Source organism: Cottoperca gobio, chromosome 8 (genome assembly GCF_900634415.1).
Source record: "Cottoperca gobio chromosome 8, fCotGob3.1, whole genome shotgun sequence".
NCBI classification, from domain to species: Eukaryota; Metazoa; Chordata; class Actinopteri; order Perciformes; family Bovichtidae; genus Cottoperca; species Cottoperca gobio.
In genome coordinates, this window is record NC_041362.1 from 7,162,397 (window position 1) to 7,175,770 (window position 13,374).

At 40.4% G+C, this 13,374-nt stretch overlaps 1 protein-coding gene across 1 annotated transcript in view; it reads right to left on the reverse strand.

Moving 5' to 3' along the window:
- The window catches only part of pbx4 (pre-B-cell leukemia transcription factor 4), a 27,130-nt gene extending 15,250 nt beyond the window's left edge, over positions 1-11,880 (reverse strand). The window contains exons 1-2 of the mRNA XM_029436924.1: positions 10,974-11,880; positions 6,879-6,952 (exon numbers count right to left, since the gene is read on the reverse strand). Of these exons, the coding sequence (XP_029292784.1) occupies positions 6,879-6,952; positions 10,974-11,158 (259 nt within the window). The 5' untranslated portion in view covers positions 11,159-11,880. The remainder of the gene's footprint in view (positions 1-6,878; positions 6,953-10,973) is intronic.
- Between the last annotated feature and the right edge of the window lie 1,494 nt (positions 11,881-13,374).

Here is a 13,374-nt window from a genome sequence, read left to right on the forward strand (position 1 = left end):
AACTCATCCAGATAGCATGGACAGCATTAAACAAACCTTGAGTTGAAGTGAGAAAACTGGTAACTGGTACTCAGTTTGTAATCTTGGAAAACAATTTGGAACATACTGAGCGACTCGTAACCACGGCATCCCAGGTTTGACTCCGGCCTTGGGACCTTTATTGCATGGCCATGACTACATCTCCAACATGATATCCCCAGCCTAGTATAGTTCTGCACCCAGAGAAAAACGAAGAAAGATTTGAAATGTCACAAGAGGAAGATGAGGATGACGAAGAGCATCCAAGCAGGGGGCTTGTTAAAGCACTGCTAGGATCTTCCCCCAGTCAACTCTCATCAGGCCAGCTGCCTCCTGTGCTCATTAGCACAGACTCTTAAGGAGCTCCTAAAGACTTTGTGAAAAATGAACGCTCATTTGAGAGGTCGTTAATTTGCACTGTTATGCAAATTAGGTGGCAATTAAGCGATAGATCAGAAGAGCAGTGCCCATTTATAACAAGTGAACAAGCATTATGACACAGTCAGATGGTGCCAGAGAGAGCTGAGGCTACATGGTTAGTCTGCACAGGTCTGATGTACCAGTTTAGTAAGGAATAAAATCACTGTGCCTTTAATATGTCTGGCTGGTCGGGATAACAGTTTACCAGTGGTTTTACAGGAGGGTCTCGTTAATTAGCTTTGCTAACCGGTACACACATAAATGAATACACATATTACAAACTGATGGAAATACAAACTATCCTCCCAGAATATTGATTTATTCTGTATTAGCAAATAGTATATTAATCCATCCATCTATACTGATGAAAAAGGAGCTTCACGGGCTTCTCAGTACCAATGCATACAGCTCATCTTGGAGTGACTAGTAAACCCCCCCCCCCTCACTAGTCCCGATGTTTCCATCTCTCCCCAGCATTTATGACATGGTGTGAAATATACAAACATACTGTCTGGGGCAGCAATGTGCACTACTGCAGAGGGGTGGAAGGCTCCCATCAATTGTAATTAATCCTTAATTAGTCAGGATTAGGAGCTATGCTCTGACACTCTCCCACCCCACCGCCACAAAACTAATGCAATCCAGCTGAGACCACATTTACATATCTTTAATTAAAGAGACGCTGGCTTCTTTTAAGAGCAAAGCCTAAAAGCAATGTAAGAGTCATAGACATGCTGAGAGGGAGGGCAGATGAGAGGAAGAGTCAGGAGTCCACCCCGTGGGTGATCCTTCTTGACCAACACTGATGGGTAACTCAATATTTCCTACTTTCTTGTTGTTTGGCATAAATCTTGAGAATGTGTGGATCCAAAGTAAGCAGTTAGTGTGTAAAACATGGCACCTTGCCCATGGTGTCGCTCTGGCCAATTAAATTTCAGCAATGTCTTTTCGCCAGAATGCGTCTGCCCACGTCCTGAGTGTTTTATTTGCTGCCCTTTTTAATTTACTAAGTAACCCCAATGAAATATGGCACAAATACATTTTAATTAAATGTTCGGTTAAATTTCAGTTTAACACGCTTTTTTATTTATACATTTTTATAACTCCCATCACCAGTTGCAACTATCAAGCAAATAGGCATTGGCTTGATCAATGTTGACCCATGTTCTTAACTCCTCTTCCAATAAACCTTTATGGTGTCAAAGTGTGCCATTTGCCTCAATATAACCATGCAATTAATTAACACAATGCTTGTCGACTAATAGAGATTTTTATACTCAGTCGTTCATATCACTCTACCCTGATCCCTGTGGTATATTGAGTGACAGCACAGCAAAAATCCCTGCTCTTGGTGTATCATGGCCAAAATTATGTTGCAGCAGTCTTGAAGGTGAACAATTCCACTGAGCTTTTTCCATCTTACAACACACTCCAGACAGCAGTTTCCCTTGTCAATATACTGAGGCCCAGTTCCTACAGGAATAATACCACATGGGGAAATCAGTTGGCCCACACACACCATTAGGCTAGGCTGAAGGTTGGGGTGCTGTGCCTCCCCACTTTGAGTTGGGTGGTGGGGGGTGGTGGTTTGTCTGTCAGGGCCATGGGTCTGTGTGATATTAGCCGTCTGCCAATCTGGCTAGGGGAATGGACACCGAGTAATTACTCCTGCTCTTACTGCCTCATCAATCTCCCTGCATCGCTCCTGCATCCCCCAACACACACTATCTTTTTTCGTTCTCTTCTGCAAAGGAGCTGGAAAAAAAAAAACCGATTGAGTGGCAGGACACCACAAAAACAACAGAGAATCCTGAAATGCCAATGAGGTAATCCAGCACGCCCACTGCATACTGGGTGTAAATATAAAACTGACTCTTTTGGATTTAGGATTTGACCATGTGAAAAGTTGGTATGTATGGCTTTACAAAGGCCTATTCTTGTTTTAAACCCAAGTGATAGTAAAACTGACAAAGGTTTGGTAGCTTCACACAGGTCGCATTTCTACCACAAACTATTTTTATCTCGTTACTACGTTACGGCTTAAAAAGGCAATGTATGCTTTCCCTCGTAAAAATATAAAAAAGACTTCCCACAGGTTCTTAACAACTCATAAAATGTAATGGCTCGGTTCCAAATTGAGCTCTTTGAAAACTAATAATAATTAAATTGCTTTAATGAGGCATGTGATTCACTAGGCTTCATGTACTGTAGTCTGTGAAAGTCCGTGGAATACAAACATCTAAAATCAAACCATGTGACGCTGAATGAGTTTTTCCCAACAACATTTGAGTGCTAACAACTGGATAACAGGGATGTGTGATGTTTTGTTGTTAACTTTCATGCATGACCTCTAAAATAAAAATATATAGAAATTTAAATGAGATTTCTAAAGGCTCTAAAAAGATAAGTGCTTATTCTGGCTGTGAATTAACACATGGCAACTATGTGTGACTTTTAATGGGGTTTTGTTTGTTGGTGTTTTTACAACTACAATCATGCTGAAATTCAATTAACATGTAATTGGGGCTTTTTTGTTGAGTGCTGTGAATGCCAAGTTATGGTAATGATTTGATTAAGGAACTAACATGGTTTGCAAAAACCTTACGACCCCAATAAGAAGATTTAACATATGTTGTTTTTAACTATATTTTTTGTAACTCTCTGTAAAGGGTGTGTGATAGTTGACATGCTAACAGAAAATATTATAAGGATCCACTCAGATAAACCCAACACTACTAAACACCACAAGGGGCTGCACTGGTGTGGGTGTGTTGCTACAGGTTACAGGATAGATAAAACATGAACCACTTTGAAGGCTTATTAAATGCCAAGACGCTGCATGGTGGTTAATACTCCTTTGAGGTATGATTGTACAGCTCCGGACAGTCAACACCACAGCTATATTTGTCTTCATCAAATATTCTAATTCATAATTCATTTTTTACAAAAATGTATATGTCTTCATTGATATGATATCATACCTAAACGGGAGACTCTTTAATATTAAATATAACCAGAGAAAGCATTGAAAAACATAAACCAGAGAGTGAGTTCATGGAGTTGGCTAAATCTCACCATTCATCCATCTTGTCAAAACATTAATAGGATGTGATGATGGGTTGTCAGCTAGCCGCTTTGCCAACATACTAGCTAAGTGCTGCTGGCTCTGCTGGCAGGCATCGACAGTGAGATGTTGGTGTTTGTAGGTGTTAAGAAAAATAACACATTTCCATCCAACAAAGGTTAATATCACAGTCAAATTAAACAAACATTATAGGACTAATTTTCGACCAAATGATTAACTTATCATTGGAAGGCTCAGGCAATTTATGTACCCCAAAGAAAACTCAATACACGGAGAGAAGTGAGTGGGCCTGTGGCAGAGGCAGACAGCAAATACTCAGTGCCGCAGCACATTGTTAGGACACTGGCACAACTGGGCAGCTAACAGAGCAATCAACTGGCTCAAGTTAACATCACACTGGCTACAGGCCATCAGGATGTCCTTGTTGTTAAACCCTCATTGTTGTTGCTGAGGGATACATGGCCTATACGAGAGTTGGTATACAGAATAGATGGATCTCATAAGAACGGTGATTGGCACAATAACTTTTAATAAGAGGCGACAGAGCGCTAACCATTTCAGTCTTAGATGCTCGCCAGTTTGCCACTATTTCTAAACAGCCAACCAGCAGCATTATCCCACAGAGTTGTTTATCAGACAGCTTAACAAGATGAGTGGCAAGTGTTGGGGTGTGAACTTGTCCAAGGAAGGGAGACATTTACAATACACTTTACCATCTTCAAACCTGTAAAGCTTTCCAATTGAAAAACTATTTTTATTTTCATTTAAACCCGTCCAAAAATAAACAACTGGGAATGTTCAGGCTTGAAAGAGAGGGACGTGAACAGGCTGACAGAACAGAGTGAGTGACAGATTCACTGTTGTCATGTGTAAAGCACAAGAAATGCATAAAAGTAAGGAGAAATGCCTCAAACATACCCAAACTAAATGAGAAACTTCTGAGAGTAACTGCAGTGGCTTGTGAGAGATTTTGGCATAAGCTGTCCCATTGCACCAAGAGCTATTTTTACAGCAAATACCCATGAGAGCAAGGGAGAACAGAACTGAGTTGAAGCAAAGCCACTGGCTCTCAACTTTGATCATTTCCCGTCTCTCTCCAAGTGCTTTAATTTCTTTTTTGGAGTGTATCTTTAATAAAGTATTAACAATAATCAAATTTCACACAGATGGAGGTCATGTTTAATGTGAGAGCTCAGGACAACACAGGCACTGTTGTAAAATGGGGGTGATTTGGGGTGGTGATGGCGGGGGGTGGCGGGCACTGGCATTTGCGCAGAACATTTCCTTTACAATGAAAACAATCTAACCAACTGCAGCACTCAGAGGAATTCACCTCCCATCCCCCAAGCCCCACCTCCCCTCCTCCACCACCACCATCACATTACCATATCAAAGCCCTGAGTTCAGAGCAAGTCTTCTCTTTCAAGAATGGGAGCGAGGCAGAGGGAGGGAGGGGGAGAGGACAAGACCGAGGCAGTAGGAGTAGACCCAAGACAGAGTTTGCTTTTATCCTTGTTCGGTGTGTGCGCATGTGTGCGAGAGAGACTGAGTGTGTATGTGGGTGTGCCGACTCAAGTGCATGTTTGTTAGTGAAAAAAGACTGCAGAAAATCTGTGGAGATACTAGAGGACTACTGATTGGGTCTTCCACAAGCTGCACTGAAGAGAAGTCAATTCACATTCCAGAGGCACATAATGGGGCCTGCAGGGGGTCTGATGGAGTAGCAGAGAAATGCCAAAGCAGGTACACAGTGCAGTTAGCAGGGCACGATGTGGCAGATGGCCAGCAGAGTACAGGCAACGCCAAATATCTCTATATCTCATGGTTGGCATATTCACCTCAAGCATGAATCTATTGTTAACCTAGCTCTACGCCGTGTCTCTTTTTCTGCTCAGCTTACTGTAAGAGTACTCACATACCCTCTCTCTCGTTTGCTGGGAGACTAAATGTGAAAATCAAAGTGAATGGCATTAGGGTAAATAAGACCACTGGTTGCCTGGGAAACAGTGTACCCTGCCCCACTCACTCAAGCCTAGCCTTTACTTTTGTCCAATCACTGGAGAGCAATAATACATTATTGACAGAGGGCCACAACAGGCAGCAGTGCAGCATTTTCAAATTGTATTTGAACAAGAGAGGTTTGCTGTTAGAAGATACAACAGGCAACGGGAAGAGAGAAAAGCACACAGAAAGAGAAGAACGAAGAGACTGGCAGAGGGAAAGGATTCAAAAATGTACTCCATTTACACTACCATAACCATCAATCTGCCATCCATCCCAGGCCTGCGCCTTTGAACCACACTATATTCTGTCAGATAGCTGACTCGAATAGCTATCAAGATGAGAATAAGTAGCGTAGTTACTTTTAATAATTTTATGACTAAGTGCAAATCTGAGATATGCACATAGGCAATCATTTCTATCGGATCATGTGCATTTGAAATTCAGCATTATTTGTTAAGACAATGACAGAATAGTTTCATGTTGCTTTGCATGTTGTGTTTGGATGAAGGTACTGCATTGACATGCATATCAATTTATTCCCAATACACAATTACCCTACACGGTGTGGTGTAGACATTTTAGCAGTGTGGGAGAAAACAACATCTCTTTGTACTGAAATAGCAAAACAGTTTTACTGTAAAATAATAACCCCTGTGGAGTTTTTCATACCTGCCTGCTGTCAACTATCTGTGCATGAACTTTCTTTGGGATCAGGTTTGATTTTTTAATCTCATATTTTGGATATGATTATTGTAGTAGTGGTAGCAGTAAGTCATCATTACCCCGCTTTAATACATTAAGTGAGGCTGTGACATTCAACTAACTTTAAGAGCCTGTTCATAGATTTTGTCACATACCACTTAATCATTTGAGATGAAAATTGACAGGAATGCAAAAATGTTAAACCAAGCAGGGTATGTTTCTGCATTCAGGTACTGCAGGTCAAAATGGAACACAACATTGCAATCTGATAAATATGCATGTGAACTCAAATGTGTTCTGCTGTCTGACTCAAGTTTCAAAGGCTACCAATCCACCAAGATTAGTTTCAGCTGGTCAGTGTGAAGTCTGGACAGCAGCCAAAAATAGTTTAAGTTTCTATAATTACTAGGCCAAAACCAAAAACTGTAATGCATAGTTAGAATAATCCTGAACCAAAGCAGACAATGCATGTAACTGAATCAGTTCTATAGCAAATACAATCAATATGTAATCAATAGAGTTCTCTGCAAGGCCATCATAAAAAGTAACTTGGTGCCAGGGAAACTGTAACAAAAGCACACTACATCGACACACTAGGTTAACCTGTGCAAACTCGAGAACACAAAGAACGAGTGAAGTAGAAACTCACCCGTCTTCTCTTTGATCTCACAGAGAACGCTGAAGAGGGCTGGCTTCATTCTGTGACAGTTCAGGGCATGCTTCCTGTAAGAGAGAAGAGGGAATAAGAGAGGGAGAGAGCGAGGAGGATTACGATAAACAGACCTCCATCTCAAGTCATTCCATGTCCTCCCCCATAAAAGCAGGTAGAGGAGCTGTATGTATTATGCATACAGCATTTCAACAGTGTAGTGCACCATAGCAGGACCGAGCCATGTTGTTTAAAAGGCATTTTTAATAGCCAAATGCCATAGTCAGTGCAAAAACATCCCAGATGCGTCAATCTGAACTAGCAAGAGTAATGTTGTCATTTGGATGCTTTGCACTGTGGGACAGGTAATGATGCCAAACCTCAAGGTCATCATTACTGAGCACAAGATTCCAGAGTTAATACACAGTAATCTAATTTCTACCCCTTACAGAAAGACATGTTTCATGAAAGTAGATGGCGAGTTGATAGAGAAGATTAGGATTAAGTTGCAATTTTAATTTGATCCGAGACATTCTCTTTATTGCCAAACAGGCTAATAGCAATTAAAGGAGAAAGGGCAAAACTTCTACAGTTCACCATAATTAAATCAAAAACACCTAAGCAGCTAAATGTCTTGGTAATACACATCCATCCACCCACACACACAGTTTACGCGTTGTTAAAACGTGTAAAAATGAAATGCTGTAGCAAAGCCCTGTTCCTAATACGACCCTACTTAACACTATAGTGTCCAACAATAACTACAGACAGTACACACCAATAAGATCAGAGGTAGAGTACAGAGTAAATATAGAACTGCACTTTAAAAAGTAATGTTTTTCACATATAAACATGAATGCAAGAAACACAACAAATACATGTAACTAAGCATGGAATACAAGCATGTGCTCATAAGGTTCCATTGTTGTTGTGTTTGTCAGAGAGGTGTTGCTTACTCTTTAGTAACTGTGTGGTCACAGTTTGCAGCATTATTGCAAAAATATTGTAAAAATATTTCTGTCATTTTGTGCACCCCCTGATTTTTAACAATTACTTCTTTAGATGGATAAAACACAAGCATATTGGGGTTTTCTATAGAGTTTTACAAATCACAACAAGAATGATTTATTGGAAAAAACAGTTTTCAGTGGCAACAACTTAAAATATGCAAATCACAAAAAAGTGCAATATACAGTTAAAGTGAAAAACAAAACCGACATGAGGCCTCCGTTTCTGATGAGCATGAATTGGGAAACATGGAACAAGAAAGCCCTGAATTTCTTTTCCAAACAATATTACTAACAAAACATTAAAAACAACCACAGATGAACATGATTTGGCTACACCTGACCTCAACACCAATTCCAGTTGTGAATGCCCACTGCAGTATTAATGAGGGGACTATGGGGACTAGCAAATAATGCGCCTACTGTATTTGCCACGAAAGACTGCCTTTCTGTGAAAATATTCTGTGTGGTAGTATGATGTAAAGAGTTATGTGTCTAGCATTAAATATGTCATTTTGTCCACCAATTCTGTCACTGCTGGATTGAGTTGGGGGGAGGGCTGCCTTCAGCATGGAGGGTATGAGCAGGAGGGGGAGAAGGAGGTGCTCATGCGGTCCTGTACTGACCTGTGCTGGAAGTTGAGTGGCAGGCCACCCCCTGCCATGCCCCCCCCTGCTCTCCCTCCCTCTGTGGGGTCGTCTGATCCACCCCAATGCGCCGGCGATTCCTCTGGCCAGCATCTGAACATATGGCGACAGGATGAGGGTGGATGGTGCGCAGGAAGTGTACTCTGCAACACCGAGTTCTTGCGCTGCCCTGACCACTCCCCATCCCAACACACTGCCACCTTGCACAACAAGGGCGTCATGCTCACATGTGAGCCACCACACATCAACTTGTAGACCATGACCGAAGGAAAGATTGATGTGTGGGTGACAAACTTGATCAGAGACAAGTATGATGTTGTTAAAGCCTGTACATTTTAAGACATACCAATTGCTATATATTATGAAAACTATTTGTAGCAGATGCCCTGAAGTACAGTTTTATTTTTGACCTTTTACCTGAATTAATCCTAAAACGCAGATGAGCAAACAGCCTAACAATTCCACACTTAGTGCAAACTAGTCCATCAGCTAATGCTAAAAACATAATGTTCATAAAATGAATATTTTATTATCAGAATTCCTTTAAATTATATACACACACACACACATATATATATATATATTATATTATATTATATATTGTGCACATGACAGTAGCATTGAGTCAAGCTCTAAATACCATACGATTTGTATCAAGTCCACTGAACTGCCAGTAGGCTGCATTCTTTTTAGTATTATTCCTGCACATATATGGCATGAAGAGGACATGCTCCGAGTGGGAGTTTAGATCAATACAAGCATACAGCAAGGACACCTCTGGCACATCCGAAGCAGCCACACCTTTAATTAGCTTTTCAGAATAGCCTGTTAACATCTAATAATAGGCCTGCTACATGATATCCTACACTGTAATTGGCCCTTTGAATCCAAATAACTGAAATTTACATTGCATTACAACCTTTTGTAAATGGTCTTCAAAAATCAAAGTTAAAGGGAAAAAAATTATAGACTGCAATACATATTCCAAAGCAAAATTATTTGCATGTGTCAATGAAATAAGGCTTGATTAAGTCCTCAAACTTGTACTGAAGAAAAGGTAATATCCCAGTGTTCATAGGCTGCTGGTATAGCATCATCCCTCCCCCTCACCACCATCTCATTAATAGAAACTCGATTTGCGGACAGCTGCACTCGCGTACACATTATAGGAGAATTGATTGCACCCAGCACACAATGAAAAGGATGAACACCAAGGAGGGAGGGAGTGAAAGAGGAGTGAATTAATTAAGAGAACCAGGTGGTCAAATGTTGGGTGGAAAATCACTAGCTAATGACACATCACACTGTGGCCACAGTCTTGCAGTGGACGGTTGTCTATTGTTGAAATACTGTGGCTTCATCTGAAACTGACCTTATGCTCCTTGAGCCACATGGCAAATGAGTGCGGGTCAGTCGCTCACTGCCATGCATAATCTTCACAATAATGATACGTAAAATACCTCTAACACAAACATTAAGTGACGAGTCGTTTAAATCAATGATTGTTGTCATCACAGACAGCACTGTGCTGATGCGTGGGACAACTGAGTAACCCTTACCTTAAATTATCAGATCATTTGCATTTCAATGACTAATGTTATCGACACGTATTTGATGTAGAGCGGCATTTCAAACGCATGTTGTTATAATTAGGCAATTCTAATTTGCCATAGTCTGATTAGTAATACGTGAACGCTTTGGAAAGTTGGCAGAATACTTAGTTTATTTTACATAGCTCTGACTAGAGTAACTTAAAACATGCACCATCTAGAAAACATTGTGTGTTGTTGACGTACTTCTTGATAGTTTTGGTTTAATTGGCGTAAAGGAGAAGTTTGCGTCACTAACGGAATATTATATTATGAGCCAATGGCAAGATAACAAAAACTCATGAAATATGTAAGATGTGTTTTCTTTATGCAGGGGTTAATGAAATCCTTAAAAATACTACTGCTGTTGCATTACGAAACTACTTTATTTTTCTAACCAAGAGATCCATGCATGCTAAAAGCTTTAGTGTTAGGCAAGTGGTACAGTGCATTTTATACGGCAACCATCGTCACAGACTCAATAAGGAATTCAAACTTTTTAATTTAACATTTCATTGATATACCAATTAAGGTTACCACTATCGCCCTTTTTCTACCAAGTGAGCATGTTACTACAGTACACAATAAAACGATTTGAAGTAACAAAGAACCTCCTTTCAAACTACAACAGCACTATAATGTGGGTGTTCAAGTTATTATGTATATCAATGTATTAGTTTAGCAACGGATTCAAATGTAACGTTAAGTTGCATTAATGTTGCAATTACTCATTACCTTAACTTAACGTAAACGTTTCAGATAAAAGTTCGAGCCCTAAAGCATGAATAAAACAGATACAACGCATTTTTGCATAGCTATCATGTGTGGAAAATGGCTCTTCGTCTGTCTTACCTGGCCTGTGCTTCGTCCAGGCTTTCGTCGGTGATGGCCATTATTTGCTGTAGGATGTCCCCTATGTCTTGTTGAGGTTGACCGAGGGATTGTTGTTTTCTAACAGAGTCTGGGTCACCGACATCGGCTTGTGCTAGTCCACCGAGTCCGGTGAGACCCGTCAGCATCCTGGTCTGGTCATCCATACTTTCAAAGAAAACTCGCCGTTTTCCTCAGTCGAAGAATACACACAAATAGCTAGCCTGTTAGCTAGCCAGCAAAGTATTTTCTACGACAAATCATACAACAATTCTTACCGTACCCGACAGCAACGACTAGAAAATAGTTAAGGGCTGTTGTCATAAAACAGATCGCACAAACACGCTTTGCATTCGCTTGTGTTTTCCCCTCAAGTCAATAAACGCGGCCAGGCTAACGTTAGCTAACCACCGAGTGAAAAGCAGCTAGGTTAGTAGCCGTAGCCCAGTAGAAAAGCAGCAGGGACACACATGCACAGACTGTGTGAGCTGGCCAACAGCGCCTCGCACATTTTCGAAATAAAAAAAAATGTAAAACGAAAAATATAGCAATAGACGAACCCTCTTGTCTGAAAATAAAACTCGCCGATTCAAAAAAAGAAATAAGATATGAATACAGCGACTAATCTTTCGGACCGTCTAGCTCCAATCAGAAATTTCCTACCAAAACAGACTACGGTTAACCATTGTTGTTGATGTCGCGCGAGTATGTGGGACGTTCTATGATGCGAGAGCAGTGTGAGTCGCGCTGACCATTGAACTCGTAGCACCACCGCGCGTGAGCTTGCGGGTGGGTTAATCGATAGTCTACTATAGAAATGCTACTAATATAGATACATATTTAGTATTAGCTGGTGCAATGTTGATAACGATGCATCAAATAATAATTTTGTAACACAGCCTTCCAGACCCTATAACTGTATTATTCCTTCAGGTGACAAGATCCTCCTCTTGCACGGCCCTAATGGATAGCCCCTTACGTCATCAGCGTTGCTTGTCCTATTATAATTGGTCCAAGCCATTTTCCTCATTAATATAAGGTGAGATCCCTTACTTAACACAACTCTTTTCTAAACAAAACTTTGAAATGCATGCTTGATGACATTTAAAGGACTGGGATGGTGTGCTATTTGAACTAAAAGCAAGCTGTAAACATTAGAAAACATAGTGTAATAATAACCAAGGTGTTAGAGCATCTGCCATTGCATATATGTTTTAAATATTTGTTCAAGCAACTGCATAGGTGTGTGAGTCTAACAAGCCACAAGAACATGTTCCTGCTCACAAGTAAGTGTGTTAAATAGGGAAAAAAACTAATTTGGTAATTTCATAAATTGTGCACAAAAGCCAATGCACTGATATCCATATGTATGGGCAAATTGTGGCAATTTCAAGAGCAATATTCAATCTCAAAGGAAAACAGTACAACCTCAGAATATCATTCTGTCTTAAACCCCCAATGAATGAAACATCCCATCAGTTTTCAGTATGAAAATGTTGACAGCACAGATTGAAAACAAGTGTCCTTGTTTTTTGCAAACTGGGCAATTCTGCTGTAGTTTATCACTCAGATCAGAGAGACAGCTTTCCAAGACGAATGGCTGGCTGAATGGATGTGGAGGAGAGCAGCAGCCAGCCTTGCTGTACTGAGAAGAGATGATGGGTGTGCATGAGGGAGTAGGACCAAACTGGCAGTGGTTTATGCTGACTCTCCACACATCCATCTACTACAATCTGTAGCTAATCAATCTAAAGTTAGAGACAACAAGAATAGAGAATACAGCAAACCTAAACAGTAATTGCTCTTTGCATGTGCATATAGTACAAGTCACAATTCAGGTTTCTTGGTGGTTATACCAAGCAGTGGATTTTAACCCCTTAAAATGTTACCCCTTCCAAAACCAAACGTCCACTCTTATAAACATGAAATAAAGAAATCATATACAACAGAAAAAAAGAACCCTCCTTTTCTGGTTTTTAAAAAATAGTCAACATTTATCCAAATATGCACTGCATCCAAATCATACTTTAAGAATACTTTCTAAAATGCCATTTGCTTGGTTCATTGAGGTTGTTTAAAGCGACAATTGTAAGTGAGTCGCTGCAGGGATTATCATCTTACCCCAAAGTCAGTCTCACTGTCAAGAGAGACCTTCCCTTGAAAGTAAAATGACTGTCAATGCTTTTGTAAACTTCTTTATACGTTTTATTGTTGGTGATTCATTTAAGGATAATTTCTGTGAAACTGCTATTCATTTGGATGCTAAAGCTGCCCTCCTCTCACCCCACAAGCATCAAGCCTCATTTTCATCTAAATAAGAATCGATCTTTCCTGCTGTGCACCATCCTCCCTTACTCACAACTCTCACGGTCACAACCCCGCT